At 52.7% G+C, this 12,839-nt stretch overlaps 1 protein-coding gene across 2 annotated transcripts; it reads right to left on the bottom strand.

Moving 5' to 3' along the window:
• Positions 1 to 103: 103 nt before the first annotated feature.
• Positions 104 to 8,915, bottom strand: MOB3C (MOB kinase activator 3C). 2 transcript variants are annotated; one of them, XM_070468209.1, is made up of 4 exons: positions 8,520 to 8,915; positions 4,606 to 5,074; positions 2,438 to 2,640; positions 104 to 2,111 (listed from the first exon to the last, which is right to left on the bottom strand). In XM_070468209.1, the coding sequence occupies exons 2-4, from the start codon at positions 5,021 to 5,023 to the stop codon at positions 2,082 to 2,084; spliced, it is 651 nt and encodes a 216-aa protein (XP_070324310.1). In that variant the 5' UTR covers positions 5,024 to 5,074; positions 8,520 to 8,915; the 3' UTR covers positions 104 to 2,081. The 2 variants fall into 2 exon arrangements, with proteins under 2 accessions (XP_070324310.1, XP_070324309.1); XM_070468208.1 differs by having other exon boundaries at positions 8,524 to 8,914.
• Positions 8,916 to 12,839: the final 3,924 nt, after the last annotated feature.

Here is a 12,839-nt window from a genome sequence, read left to right as displayed (position 1 = left end):
GATCTCAGGACACAAAGCCCTCCCTGCCCCATTCTGGCCCAGTTCCTTCCACAGCCTGCCCAGGAGCCATGTGGCACCCAGACCACAGTTTCCCACCAGGGCCTTTAGTTTGCCTCCTTTATTTTACCAAAAATAACAAAGATAAATTTCCCCTCTGTTTCACAAAAAATAGATTGTCCCCATTCCGCTCCTCCCCTTTCATAATCAGCACTGGCAGTAGCCTAGACTCCAACTCCCAATACACAGTCCTCTTTGGGAGAATCTTTGACTCCCCCCGCAACCCCGGACCCCCCAGCCCCACGCCAGAATTTCTGGCAAAGCTGCTGAGCCAGTGTTTCCCTTGGGAATTTCTGGAGGCAGCTGTCCTAGGTCCAGCTGGCTCGCCCCAGGAGACCCATCTGCTCCCCCAGAGATCTGGCAGCTGCAGGGCCATGGAGAGGGGCATGATTTTGGAGGCTTGGCTCAGCAGACAACCCCAGCAGACCACAGGGGTGGTGGGGTACTCTGGCATCAGGCTAGCAATCCTTGCTCGAAGCAAAAAACAGCTGTGTTCTGGAGAGAGCTGTCAAACACTCCTTTGGAGTGCCTCTCATCTCCCTGTGTGGCAATCCACAGGCCTGGGGTGAAAGTCAGAACCCCTGGTTTCTACTCCAGCTCCACAAAAGCTTTGCTGGGAGGCCTTGAACAAATTCTCCCACATCTCTTCTGGCTTCAGTTTTCTCCTGTGTCCATGGATATTTCTGTAAGCGAGACTGGATGATCCTCAGATTCCTTCTGGTTCTGCATCCTGGCCCCCCAGCCTACCGTCTCCAGGAGAGGAGGGCCCTGTCCCTGCCTCAGTTTTCTCACTTGTGTGTCTGGGTGCAGGGCTGGACATGGAGGTGCTGAGTAGTAAGAGCTGAATGACCATGCCAGTTTCTCTGTAGATAGCTATGCTCTGAGATCCAACCAGCTGGAATGTCTCAGTGATGGTTGGGAAGGAGGCAGGTACTTGCAGGATGGGGGCTCTCCAAGCCTGGAAGAGTCTGTTCACAGCTGTGTGGTCCTCAATATCCCAGATGGGAGATAAAGCTCTGGAGTTTCCCAGTTCAAGTTCATTAGCTCTGTGAGTTAGAGGATTATCTTCTACTGGGTTTCAGATCCTCACAACCACATCTGGAGATTTGGGGAGCTAGATTGGAGTGTATGATTCCTGATTTAAGGACAGAGGACCTTTGTAGACATGAGGGATCACCCCTAATGCCTAGGAGGCTGTCTATAACCAGGCCTTCCTGGAGGCAGAGGGATGAGGCAAATGATAGCACATGAGCATCTCTGGCTGAGCAAATCCGAACCCGTGTTGATGGTGGGCCAGGATTTTAGGTACTCAAGATAGGGCTCCCCTTCCTAACTCCTACCAGCTCCCCAGAAGTCATGCTGATGGAAAATGGTGGCTTGGAAGGTTCAAATATGGAACTACATCTACAACCACAGTTTGTGCACTTAACACACAAGGTCAGGCACACCAAATGGGGTGACTGACTCGTCATCATTCCTAAGTGGTCATGGTCTGAAGGCCCTAGTCCTTACTTCCTTCCATCTATCCATCCATTTACCTAACATTTATGGAGGGTCCATGTGCCAGGAAGAGTCTAAGGCAGCTTGCTCTCACAGACACACCCCATAGTCAATATCACACATATACACACACATCTCATCTGTGTCCACTCACAGACCAGCTGCTCACGCTCTTGCACCTTTCTTGCTATCACTTCAGCCATATCCACACTCCCCAAACAGGCTTGGGAAGCGCCATGGAAGGGTCAAGTGTCAGAGCAGAAACCCTCTAGACTTCATGCTGGGGGGTTAGCTCCTCCTTTCCTCCTGTCTTCCTGCCTTTAAGCTCTTCCTTTCTCTACTCCCAAGCAGTCAGGAGGACATGTGGCCAGATTCCTGAGAACCAGAAGTTCAGGGACTTTGGGTGTGTGGAGGGGCTCCAGGGCCTTCAGGTCCCTCTGCCACCAGACTTCTGAGGGTCCCCTCCTCTGGACACTCTGTGTATAGATGGTCCATCTGACAGTCAACAAGGTCCAGGTCTGGGCTCAGTGACAAATCCGCTCTGTCATCTCCCTCTGCAGAGACACAAGGTAGGGAGGAGTCAGTCAGAGCTCAGTGTACCAGGCAGCCCCTTCCCAAACTTCAGGGCCTGGCAACTCTTCTGCCTGAGCCTGGCCCCTGCCTGCCACCACCACCCCCCAACTCCAGGCTGCAGACCTGTGTCTGTAAACTGATACTTGAATGAATTTGCTATTAAAGTACAAAATCCCCTATTAAATGAGTTGTGGTCCCCTAATATATCCACTTGGGTATTGGATTTTCTTAAAGCATGGAGCCTTTGGATCTGAAAACTCACAGAGGCTAGCCCTGATAGGGGAGGGCAGTGGGGGCTTAGCCTCACCAGTGGCTCCAGCTCCCGCTGGTCCACCAGGCTGAACTCGCGGATGAAGTAATAGAAATGCTTGTAGCAAGTATTGACATGCGCCTCGGCCCCCATGCTGAGGATGCTGTCGAAGTGGTGGATGTAGACGTGTACAAAGACGCGGAAGAGGCGGGTCAGGATCTTGGTGCAGACCTGCTGGAAGTTCTTGGGGAAGGGAACTCCTAGGGGGTGGGATGGGCAGATAGATACAAGACATCAGCAACCTTTTGACGAAACTCTGCCCAACCCTGCCCTTCCCCCACACCACCCAGGATGGCCTCTTTCCCTAGCATACTTCCCTGTGGGAAACAGAGATCAAGGTTTGCTTTCTCCCATACTTCCCTTTTTAATGAAGCACAAAGCTCACTGTGCCTCTCCGCTGCTGAAATACAAATCATCTTCCAATTTCCCCATCACCCTGAACAGGACTCTACAGCCTTGCTGGATCACTGACCAACCCTGCTGAGACTATGATGGAAGTTATGCCACAATTCTCTCCAGAAACATATGCATCTGTAGGTGCTTACACACAGCTCTGTTGGATGCAATTCCAAGGGGAGTTTATCAGTATCTGGGGCCCACTTTTTTTTTGGGGGGGGCCCATTTTTAAAAATATGGGCCTTCAGGATTGAATCCTGTCTTCCCAGCATGGTAGCTGCTCGAAGCCTTTCATAATCTGATCCTGACTTGCCCCTCCAACCCACCTGACTTCTTCCCCTTTGCAACATTCACACAGCGGGCCCCAGACCCCAATCCTGAGAATTCCTAAATCTTCAAGAATGAATTCAGATATTTCTCAGTCCTTCAAACATTCAATAACACTTGCAAGAACCTTCCATCTGTGAGCTAGGCTATGTGCTGGGTCCTCTGCATCTTTAGCCTGGTATGCTAATGGATATGGCAGCCACTCTAGATTTGATAAAACAGAGGTGCATAAACATGGAACCACTTGCCCAAGGCCACATAAGTATTAATTAGTATAGACTGGAGGCGGGATTCAAGCCCTTTCTGCACTGCATCGCAGCACCCCTCAAATAAATGCTATAGACGCTGCCAGTGAGAAAGCCCAGGACCTTCTCTGTGAAAAAGGCACAATTTCTGTACCATCTCCCATGCTCACAGTTGAATTTGAGGCTACACCCTCTTCTCTGCTGTGGCAGAGTCATCCCAGTGTTAAGGCACAGGCATCTGGGATCTCACAGGCCTGGGGGTGAAAACTAAAAGGGAACAAGAGCTCAGACACAGGCCCACACTGACTCACCCCACTCCATGAGGCCCTTCCCCTTCCTCAGTGCTCTCGGGTGGGGCTGAGCCCTGTCTCCCTGTGAGCTCTTCCAGGCCCAGCCCAGGTCCCTCAGACTTGTCCTGCCCATCTAGACTCGGGGTCCTGGGTCCCACAAGACCTGAGCAAGTTCTGAGTACCTCCTGATTCAGTGCATTGTCCGTCTCTCCACCTGTTTGCTCTCGTGTGAAATGAAGATACCTGGGTTGCACATAATAGTGCAGGAAAGGGCAGGCCACCAAATGGGGAGGGGTGTGGGTGGTGATTTGTGACTCAAGGCCCTCAGCATTCAGACTTCTCCCCTCCGGGCCTGACCACCCTGGCCCGCCCATCTCTGATTCCCATAACCTTAACAAAGATGCACAGGAGGCCAGGTAGGGCGGGCTGCAGTGATGAACACAAGGTCTTGCCAGCTTAGCTTCTAAGCCAACGCCCCCTCTGGCTGCCCTTGAGTGAGGAAGCAGGGCCAGGATGACGTCACTCATCTCCCCTTTCCACCCTCACCCTTCCAGGCTGCCCAGCTGAGCTAAGACAAGGCTCCTTGACTGGCTTGAAATGGAAAAATTCTTCTCTGAGGGCCCACTGCAGTGGAGAGGCTCTCTGGCCCCCAGTCCTGATCCCCTTTCCTTTCCTGGGGCCAGGAGTCAGAAAAGACTCCCAAGTGGCAGCAAGTCAGATTAGCCCAAACAGGGTGACTTGCTAGGAGCACCTTGAGGGACTTGTTCTGGAAGATTCTGAGAATCATCATGGTCTTGCCTGGTTGGTCCCTGGAGGGACATTCAAGCTTCAGACAAAAAGAGGCCCCAGAGAAAACAAAACAAAACAAAACAAAAGAAGCCTGACCTGCCTGCCAGGCGAGACTCACCTACGCGCGTGGGAAAGACATCCTCATCGTTGATGAGGCCTTCGATCCAGTCCATGAGCAGCGCCATGTAGCGCGGCGCTGAGAGCTTAGCCGGCCGCCGGTACTGGCGCTCGTCCTGCCAGCGGTACTCGTAGCGAGGCCCACCGGCCATGACCGGGCAGCTGGTCTCGCTGCAGCGCTCGGCCATGGTGCCGTAGATGAGGTTTATGCGGTTGAAGAAGTCCACCACGTGCACGGCGATCCAGTCATCTATGTTCTCGCCCGGCGGCAGCCTCACCACGCTGCGCAGGTCCAGGCCGGACTTGAGCGACGCCTGCGCCTTCTTATACAGCTCAAAGCGCTGCGTGCCTGGCTCAAAGCGCTTCCGCGGCCTGAACGTCTTGTCCTTGGAGAACACCTGCTTCAGGCACAGTGCCATGGCCAGGCTGGGCCAAGGGCCAAGGGGCCAAGGGCAGGACCTGTGGATGCCCTGCCAGGGCCAAGGGCAGAGGGGAGCACGGTGGTCAGGTCCTTACCAAATGGACTTGATTTCCGCCACATCATTGCCCTCTCACCTCTTGACTTTTGGCCTGGAGTTCTCAGCCTGGAATCTAAAGCCTCCTCATCCCTTCAATCCAGTATCCTGCCCTATTGCTAGCTCCCCTGGTTCCCCCTGCCAAGCTTTTCACAGCCCTCCCACCTCTTTTCTTCCCTCTCCACTTTCATTGTGTCTTAGAGAGGGCTGGGCCTAGGCTCCAAACAGGTGCTCCTCAGACTTGCTGTGGACTATTAGAGAGTTGGCAGAGGCTCCTGCAGGAGGCAGGGGCCTGGGTGAAATGATCTCTGGGGATCTCACGGGACAGTTGGTACAGCGTGGGACAGCCTGCCGGCATTGTGCTGAGGGTAAAGGGGGGAGCCCCCACCCTCGGCTTCCTCTGGGATATCCCGTAGTCCATCCGGCCACCGGGGATTCCCAGGGAGCAGGAGGGACTTTTCTACCAAAAATGTCCTTTCCTTTTACTACCCTGAAAGGAAAGAGCTCTCAGATGGCCAGCTGGGTGGCCTCTGAATGTGACTGCAGGCACTGGAGAGGGGGAGGGTGGCAGGTCTAGAAGGGCACCACTTCCTCCAACAGTGGCTGGAGATCTTTGCTCCCAAGCCTGCCTCTCCAGCCTGAAGCCCAACCAGAACAAGCCACTGGCCCCTCCCGCTGCACCTGACATTTGGTAGACATTCTTAGAGCTCCTACTATGTGCCTGGCCCTCGCTGGGAGGCAGGAAAATGCAGTCACATCACCCAGTTGGGACCATCCAGAATTCAGAATTTGCTGTGCTTCTTAGAATTGAAGGATCTCAGACTCAGAACAGCCTTTGGGGATGATGATAAGAGCCCTAGGCTTTGAGACAGGAGACCTGGGTTCTAGTGTCATCCACCATTGCTGGGTGACTCCTGCAGCAGGTGGGATTTGGCCCATGCAGTTTCCCGGGTCACTCACAGGCCAAGTTCCTGGGACTTCCAGAGTAATCACCTCATTTTCCCTGAGTGCTTGTGCTCTTGGGAAATGCAGGGACCCAGGTACCCACTGGAATTTAGCCACATGAACCCTGATCCTGACCCCAGACTGAGCACTAAGGCTGAGAGTAGGCTAAGCACTCAGCTGCTCCAGGCTGAACTCTGACCTGGCCTTGACCCTGGTCAATTTGAGGCCTGAACTCTTAACCCTAGACTAAGGCTTGAAAACAGCCACAAAGCCTGGCCTTGACCTCAGAGCTGTATTTTCATTTCTCACACCTCTAGTAATACTGGGTCAGGTTTGGGGAAAGGAGGGTGGGAGCAAGGTGACAACTGGGTGTAACCAAAGGCACATGAGGGTTGTCATGTCAGACAACAAGTCAAGCTAGTGGAGAAGTGTGAAACAAGGATTCCTCCCTGTACACATAACACACAGGCCAGAAGGGGAGAAGTCAAGTAAAATGAAAGGAGTTTGGAGGGTACGGGCAGGTCTCCCCGCAGGATCTTGCCATCTTGAAAAAAATCTCCAAGATATGGCAGGTCATCCATCTGCTACCCCTCAACTTCTCACCCAAAGAAGTCCTCAGTATGGGACCCAAGCTTCCTGACCCTAGAGGAGATTTCCACACTTCACATGCCCCTGCATCTAAATTCTGCTTAGGGAACTTCCCTGGTCATCCAGTGGTTAAGACTCTGCGCTTTCAATGCAAGGGGCATGGGTTCGATCCCTGGTCAGGGAATTAAGATCCTACACATTATGTGGCATGGCCACGAAAATTAAAAAAAAAAAGAAACTCACATTATTCTTAGGGCAGGAGCTTCCAAAATCACACTACAATTAGTTGGGTCCCTGGGCTCTCCACCTTTGCACAGCCACCCTCACTGACAGCTACCAACAAACCTACCCTGGCATTCAACATCTCATCCTAGCTTTCTTGCCCCACTTCCCTAGAGCAACCACTCTGGGCTTCTTCCTGATCCATGGACAGCCCGCCCAACTCCTGCTTCTGTATGTTTTCTTACACTGGTCCCTGGGCTTGACTCCCACTGTCAGGTTGAACACTACCTCCTCCCATAGCCTCCTCTACTGCACCCAGATTTCTTTGTCCTCCAGTGGAGACTACTCTTTGGTCAATTTGTCCTCCACCAACTTCACCTCCCAGCCTAGGTCAGGCCCGGTACATAGTGGATGCTCAGGCTTTGTGGAAAGCTCAAAAGCAAGAATCACCGAGTTGAAACAGTCCTGAGAAATCAACTGGCGTAATTCACTTCTTGAATGGATGAGAAAACTGAGGCCCCGCAAGAGGACTTTAGGAGCCCGGGTTCATGCAGCAAGTCACAAGCAGGGCATCTCCGATGGCACAATGGGACACTGGGATAAGGTGGGGCATGACAACTGGTCAAGGGCCATTTTCCTGCCCTAGCTGCTTGCAACTGGTCTGGTGGAGATAAGGAGAAAGGCGGTGAGTGAAGGAAAAGGGGAAGCATCTTCCCATCCACTAGACCAACTTAATTCCTGTTCCCCCAACACACTGTGCCTCCCCCACACTCCACAGCAACTTGGGTGTCCTAACAGTGAGCTAGGGTCCCACCTTCTTGCTGCAGAATGTCAACGCCTGGGTCTTTCCCTGGGGAAATGAAAGCTTGTGAGGGAGGGAACATGGATAGATGCCCTTGTATCCAGGCCATTGTCTGTTTTCACTTCCCACTCTCATTCCTTTAGTGAGTTTCTTATCTCACAGAATCTCTGTCCCCTCCCTGGAACCATGGCTATTCCCCCTCTTGGCCCCTGTTTCCTAACTCTGGACGTCCTTTCATTCCTAAAGTGGCCAGTGATGGCTCGCTCCCTGGGTGGGCATCTGCGTTTCCCAAATAAAGGCCACAGAGGAGCCCTGCCTGCTTCTGACACTCAGCACCCCGCCAGGGCCACACCTGCCACTCCTCCAGTCCTGACTCAGGAGCCTGGCCCCAGCTGGAAATCAGAATCCAGTCTAGAGTAGACCGATGTGTGTTAGCGGGGTGGGGGTGGGCGGGAGCGCTGAGAGCAGAAATACAAGATAAAAGTCGAGACGAGGACTCCCAGCTTCTCCCCGTCGTGCTCGGCCACCCACGACCACTCCTTGACCTCTCCCAGAACACCTGACGCCCCCGTCTCCCCAGCCCAGCAGCGAGGACGGATGGGCCGTAGGACCCAGAGGAGCAGGCCTGAAATTTCCGCCTGCGAAGACACGCCCCCTTCAAACGACGCGCCCCCACCCCACCCTGACTTTCCAGCTTCGAGTCCCGGACCCCGGAACCAGGGTTGTGGGCAGTCTGCTCCGGGCGGAGGTCGCCTGGGGACGGTGCCAGGCCGGGACAGCCGAAGAAATGAAAGTGGAAGAGAGGCTGGGCTGTGTGCGCGGCGGGGTGTGGGGGGAACTCACTCACGGGGTCCGCCGGGTGGGTTAGCGCGAGTCCTCTCTGTTCGCGGAGTCACATCCCCAGCGCGTGGTTCTCTCCTTCTGCCGGTTCCCTGCGGTGCCGGTCTTCTCGCTTGTCCGCCTGCCTGCCTTGCTGAGCCCGCTGTCGCCCTCCGCCCCCAAGGCGACGCCTGCTCCGCCCAGGCCCTCCCGGCCCCGCCACGCTGCGGCCAAGGGGCGGGGAAGGGGCGGGGAGAGAGGACCCCCCTCCCAATACCTTCGCCTTTCCGGAAAGTCCATTTCGCTCCCCCAGCTTCCCAGGGCCAAAGGACTTGGAGCTGGTTCTCTTAGGAGGGCCAAGGAGGCAGTCTCAGTTTCCTTGACTGTAAAATGGGGACAAACCCATTTTATCCAGCTCTGTCTGGAGATGGATAACGGTGGTTTCCTTGCCCTCCTAGAATCTTCAGTGTTTCCCTTGTCGCTGAGCTCAATAGAGATCAGATCTGCCATCCACTCCCATACCCTCAGCTTCTGGCAGAGTGCCTGGCACACAGCAGGCACTTAATACCCATTTGCTGATTGAATGAACGACCGCCTTGGGAACCATTACCTCAGCACTCAAAGGACTGGCTCCCAAGGGTGCTCAGATCAGACTTTCACCTCACTCATCAGGGCTGGGGTTTTGGCTCAGGCTGGGCAGATTCTCCTCACTCCTGGGCCAAATCATCCCATTTCCACCCTTTCCCCTCACTCACCCACATTTTTGTTCCAGCTATTTCCGCTTTGGAACATCTTCCCTCCTTTCTTCTAATCAGATCCAAACCCTTCAAGACCTGTTTTGCTTTCCTTATTTTTCTACCTGGGTTCTTTCCCCGTGAGGGCAAACACATACCCTGCAGAAGCACAGAATGCGCACTGTGGGTCTCAGGCCCAGGGACCAGTTGGCAGGCTCTGCCCTGGGATGGGAGGGAAGGGTGGCGGCCTTCTATGGTAGGAGGGCCAAAGCAGACAGATGGGCTGCAGAAGTTACTCTGGAGGGGTGCTGGAGGTGAGCAGGTGGGGAGAGTGGCAGGAGGCATTTACATGGCTCAGATACCCCACTGGGCTCCTCTTGTGTCTGGAACGTCTGCTTGCTGGGTGGCATGAGAACACACTGGAGTCTTAAAAATGAACTAAAGATTCATTTTATGTTGAATACCTATTTTTGCCCCAGTCTAAAGCTGCCACTCTCCCCCCCGCCCAATATCTGAGTCTTAACTCTGCCCCAGATCCTCTATAAACAAACATTTGCATGTTCTAGTGTATACAGAAGGAATTCAAACCTAGTCCTTCATTTGTTTGATATAATGATTAATACCCTTTACTGAGTATGACTTTGTGCGAGAATGGGGAGATCAGGTGATGGAGCTGACCCAGTGGTAATCTTAGGTGCTGATGGGTCAGCCCGGGGTGGGGTGGGGGACCAACACACAGAGATAACACAAGATCAGAGCTGAGCCATCCAGGTGTGAGAACTTGGTTATGGACTGACAGTGAACACTTGGTAAGCGTGGCATTACCAGCAGGAAACACATGGAATACCCAAAGTGGGTGCTCCAAGGAGAGTTTAAAGAAAGCAGTATTTAGAGCCACAGTCAGGGTGTAGGAAAGCCACAAGGATTGTGTATCACAAAAGGACTAGCAGCCATTTGCTGTCTGCCCAAGGCTGGAGGGGTGCTGGGAGGGAGAGGTGAAAGTGGGAGCCGTGAGGATGGCACTACTGACCAGATTTGTGGCCTGAGCTCCACCAGCATACCCTGCCTACAGCAAATCATACTGTGAAGGACTGGGGGTAAAAAGGGGCCTCACTTCCCTCCATCTTTCTGGGAAGGTTTCCCCATTGGCCAAATCCTACCAGAAGCCAAGGACAAGGGAACCAGTTGATGTAGCCCATAGAGGTCAGCCTCCTGGGACCCAGAGCTGGGAGGAGGAGGGTGGAGAGTGCAGAAGATTCTTGGCATGTTGGGTTCAGGGACTTTGACTTTAGAGAGGAAATAGAAACTGGTTGTGCTTTCCTTATCATTCAGTTCTAAATATTTCATAATTTCATTCTCATTTCCTCTTTAACCCATGGATGATTTAGAAGTGTGTTTTTTAGCTTCTCAACCTATGGGAGGTTTATATTTTTCTTGTTCTTCTAATTATATTTCACTGTGGTCAGAGATCATGGTCTGTAAGATTCTTTGGAATGTGATGTGACTCTCTCTGTGGCTTTATACATGGTCATTTGCTGTACCTCTGAACTGGGTTTTATGAGATAGGCAGGAGTTTGCTTGGTAAAGAGTGAAAAGCACAGAATCTTACATTGTGGGAAATTTAGATGATCCATTTTGGAGAAACTTCAGAAGCTCCCAGCTTATCCACAGAGCCCCTGGGTGTCTGCTTCAATACAAACCAACAGGCTGGCATGTGGGATGGGAGGCACGTGGAAGGATTGGGAGAAGCTAGAGACAGCCCAGATCCTGCAAACACCTGTACACCCTTCCTGTTGCTCTCAGTCTGGGCTCAAGACACTGTATTCTTCTAGGAGGTCCTGTTAAGGCTGAGAAGACTCAGACCTTGGAGAACAAGGTCCTGGCTTTACCTTGTATTAGCTGTGTGTCCTTGGGGATACTCCAGCCCTCTTTGATGGCATGCTGAAACACCACAGCACTACATATTGACACAGGACAGGCACGGTTTCCTGACACTGTGTCCTGAGTATGACAAGTCCTCCAATAAGGCCATCTCTGAAGCTTGGCAGGAGTCAGCAAGGACCTAGTTGAGGAAATATCCTCTTCCACTGCATGGCCCAGGCTTCTCAATGGGAGAATCAAGTGACATGGTAATCAAGTGGCCTGGAATGATATCCAGACCTGGACTCCTGCCCTGCTGTATGTCTCTGGGAAAGCCTCTGCCCCTCTCTGGGCCTCAGCTTTCCCCCATCTTCCAGCCACAAAAGCATCTTCCAGACATACCTTTCCAAGTGCCTTATCAAGACCAGCTTCCTGTTCCTACCTCTGTGGGCCTGTACCCAGTGACTCCGTTAATACAGAGTGACCTCTTCATGGGAATCCCCAGCCTGTCCTATGCCAGGAAATGATCCCCCCACCAACACTACACTCCTCCAAGAATGAGCAATAGTATCCCCAGTTCACCCCACCAGGCATCTGGCTGTTCCCGTAGCGTGATGGAGCTCACCGTCTCCTCACTAGCCCGAGAAAATGTTTCTATTTCAGTTTCTGTCCCTCTCTGCCCAGAAGGCAGAATCTCCCATCCTGGGTCTTTACTCCTGGCACATTGAGGAAAAAGCAAAGGACATTCTTAGGGTGTGTGTGTGCATGCTAAGTCGCTATAGTTATGTTCGACTCTCTGTGAACCTATGGACCATGGTCTGCCAGGCTCCTGTATCCATGGGTTTCTCCAGCCAAGAATACTGGAATGGATTACCATGCCCTCCTCCAGGGGATCTTCCCGACCCAGGGATCGAACCCACGTCTCTTATGTCTACCTGCACCGGAAGGCAGGTTCTTTACCACTAGTGCCCCTTGGAAAGCCCACCTCTCATGGCAGTAAGAGGAATTATGGTTGGACTTTCTTTCGTTTGAGGAAGACAAGAAGGTTCAAGGGAATATGATAGGGGAAGATAAGGTTGAGAAGCATGTACATCAAAATTCTGTGTGACCTCTCTGAGCCTATTTCTGCTTCTCCGGTGGCTCAGTGGTAAAGAATCTGCCTGCAATCCAGGAGATGTGGGTTCAGTACCTGGGTTGGAGAAGGAAATGGCAACCCAGTCCAGTATTCTTGCCTGGGAAATCCCACGGACAGAGGAGCCTGGTGAGCTACAAGTCCATGGGGTTGCAAAAGAGTTGGACATGACTTAGTGACTAAACAACAACGATACAGAAGCAACAACAACAGTAATAAAAATATACTTCCCACAGAAGAGCTGTGAGGATCAGACATGCTAGACCTTATAAACAGCAGAATGTTTTGGCCAGTCTTTCTGGGAGTGCTGTCTTCAAGCACCCTGCAGGTAATCGGGGATTACTACGATCCCCGAAGCGGGATCGCACTCATTTCTGTGATCCTGGGAGGCGGGGCAGAGGCCAGGACAATACAGAGAGACACTTGGCACATCAGAGCTATCCAACCATGCTGCCTAGATGGTTGCACTGACTTTTCTGGAGGGACATGTGTAAGCAAACGTGGCATAGCTCTCCCACCACCCTCCACCATGTGACACGGGCTTCAGAGGCTCCAGTCCCTTAAAAGAGCAGGAGGGCCCTCTTGACTCTTGAGAAACTTCCTCTGTGCTCCAAGGTC

The sequence above is a fragment of the Odocoileus virginianus genome, chromosome 5 (assembly GCF_023699985.2).
Source record: "Odocoileus virginianus isolate 20LAN1187 ecotype Illinois chromosome 5, Ovbor_1.2, whole genome shotgun sequence".
Taxonomy (NCBI): Eukaryota; Metazoa; Chordata; class Mammalia; order Artiodactyla; family Cervidae; genus Odocoileus; species Odocoileus virginianus.
Note: the sequence above shows the minus strand (reverse complement) of the source record. Positions and strands in the feature narration are given on the sequence as shown.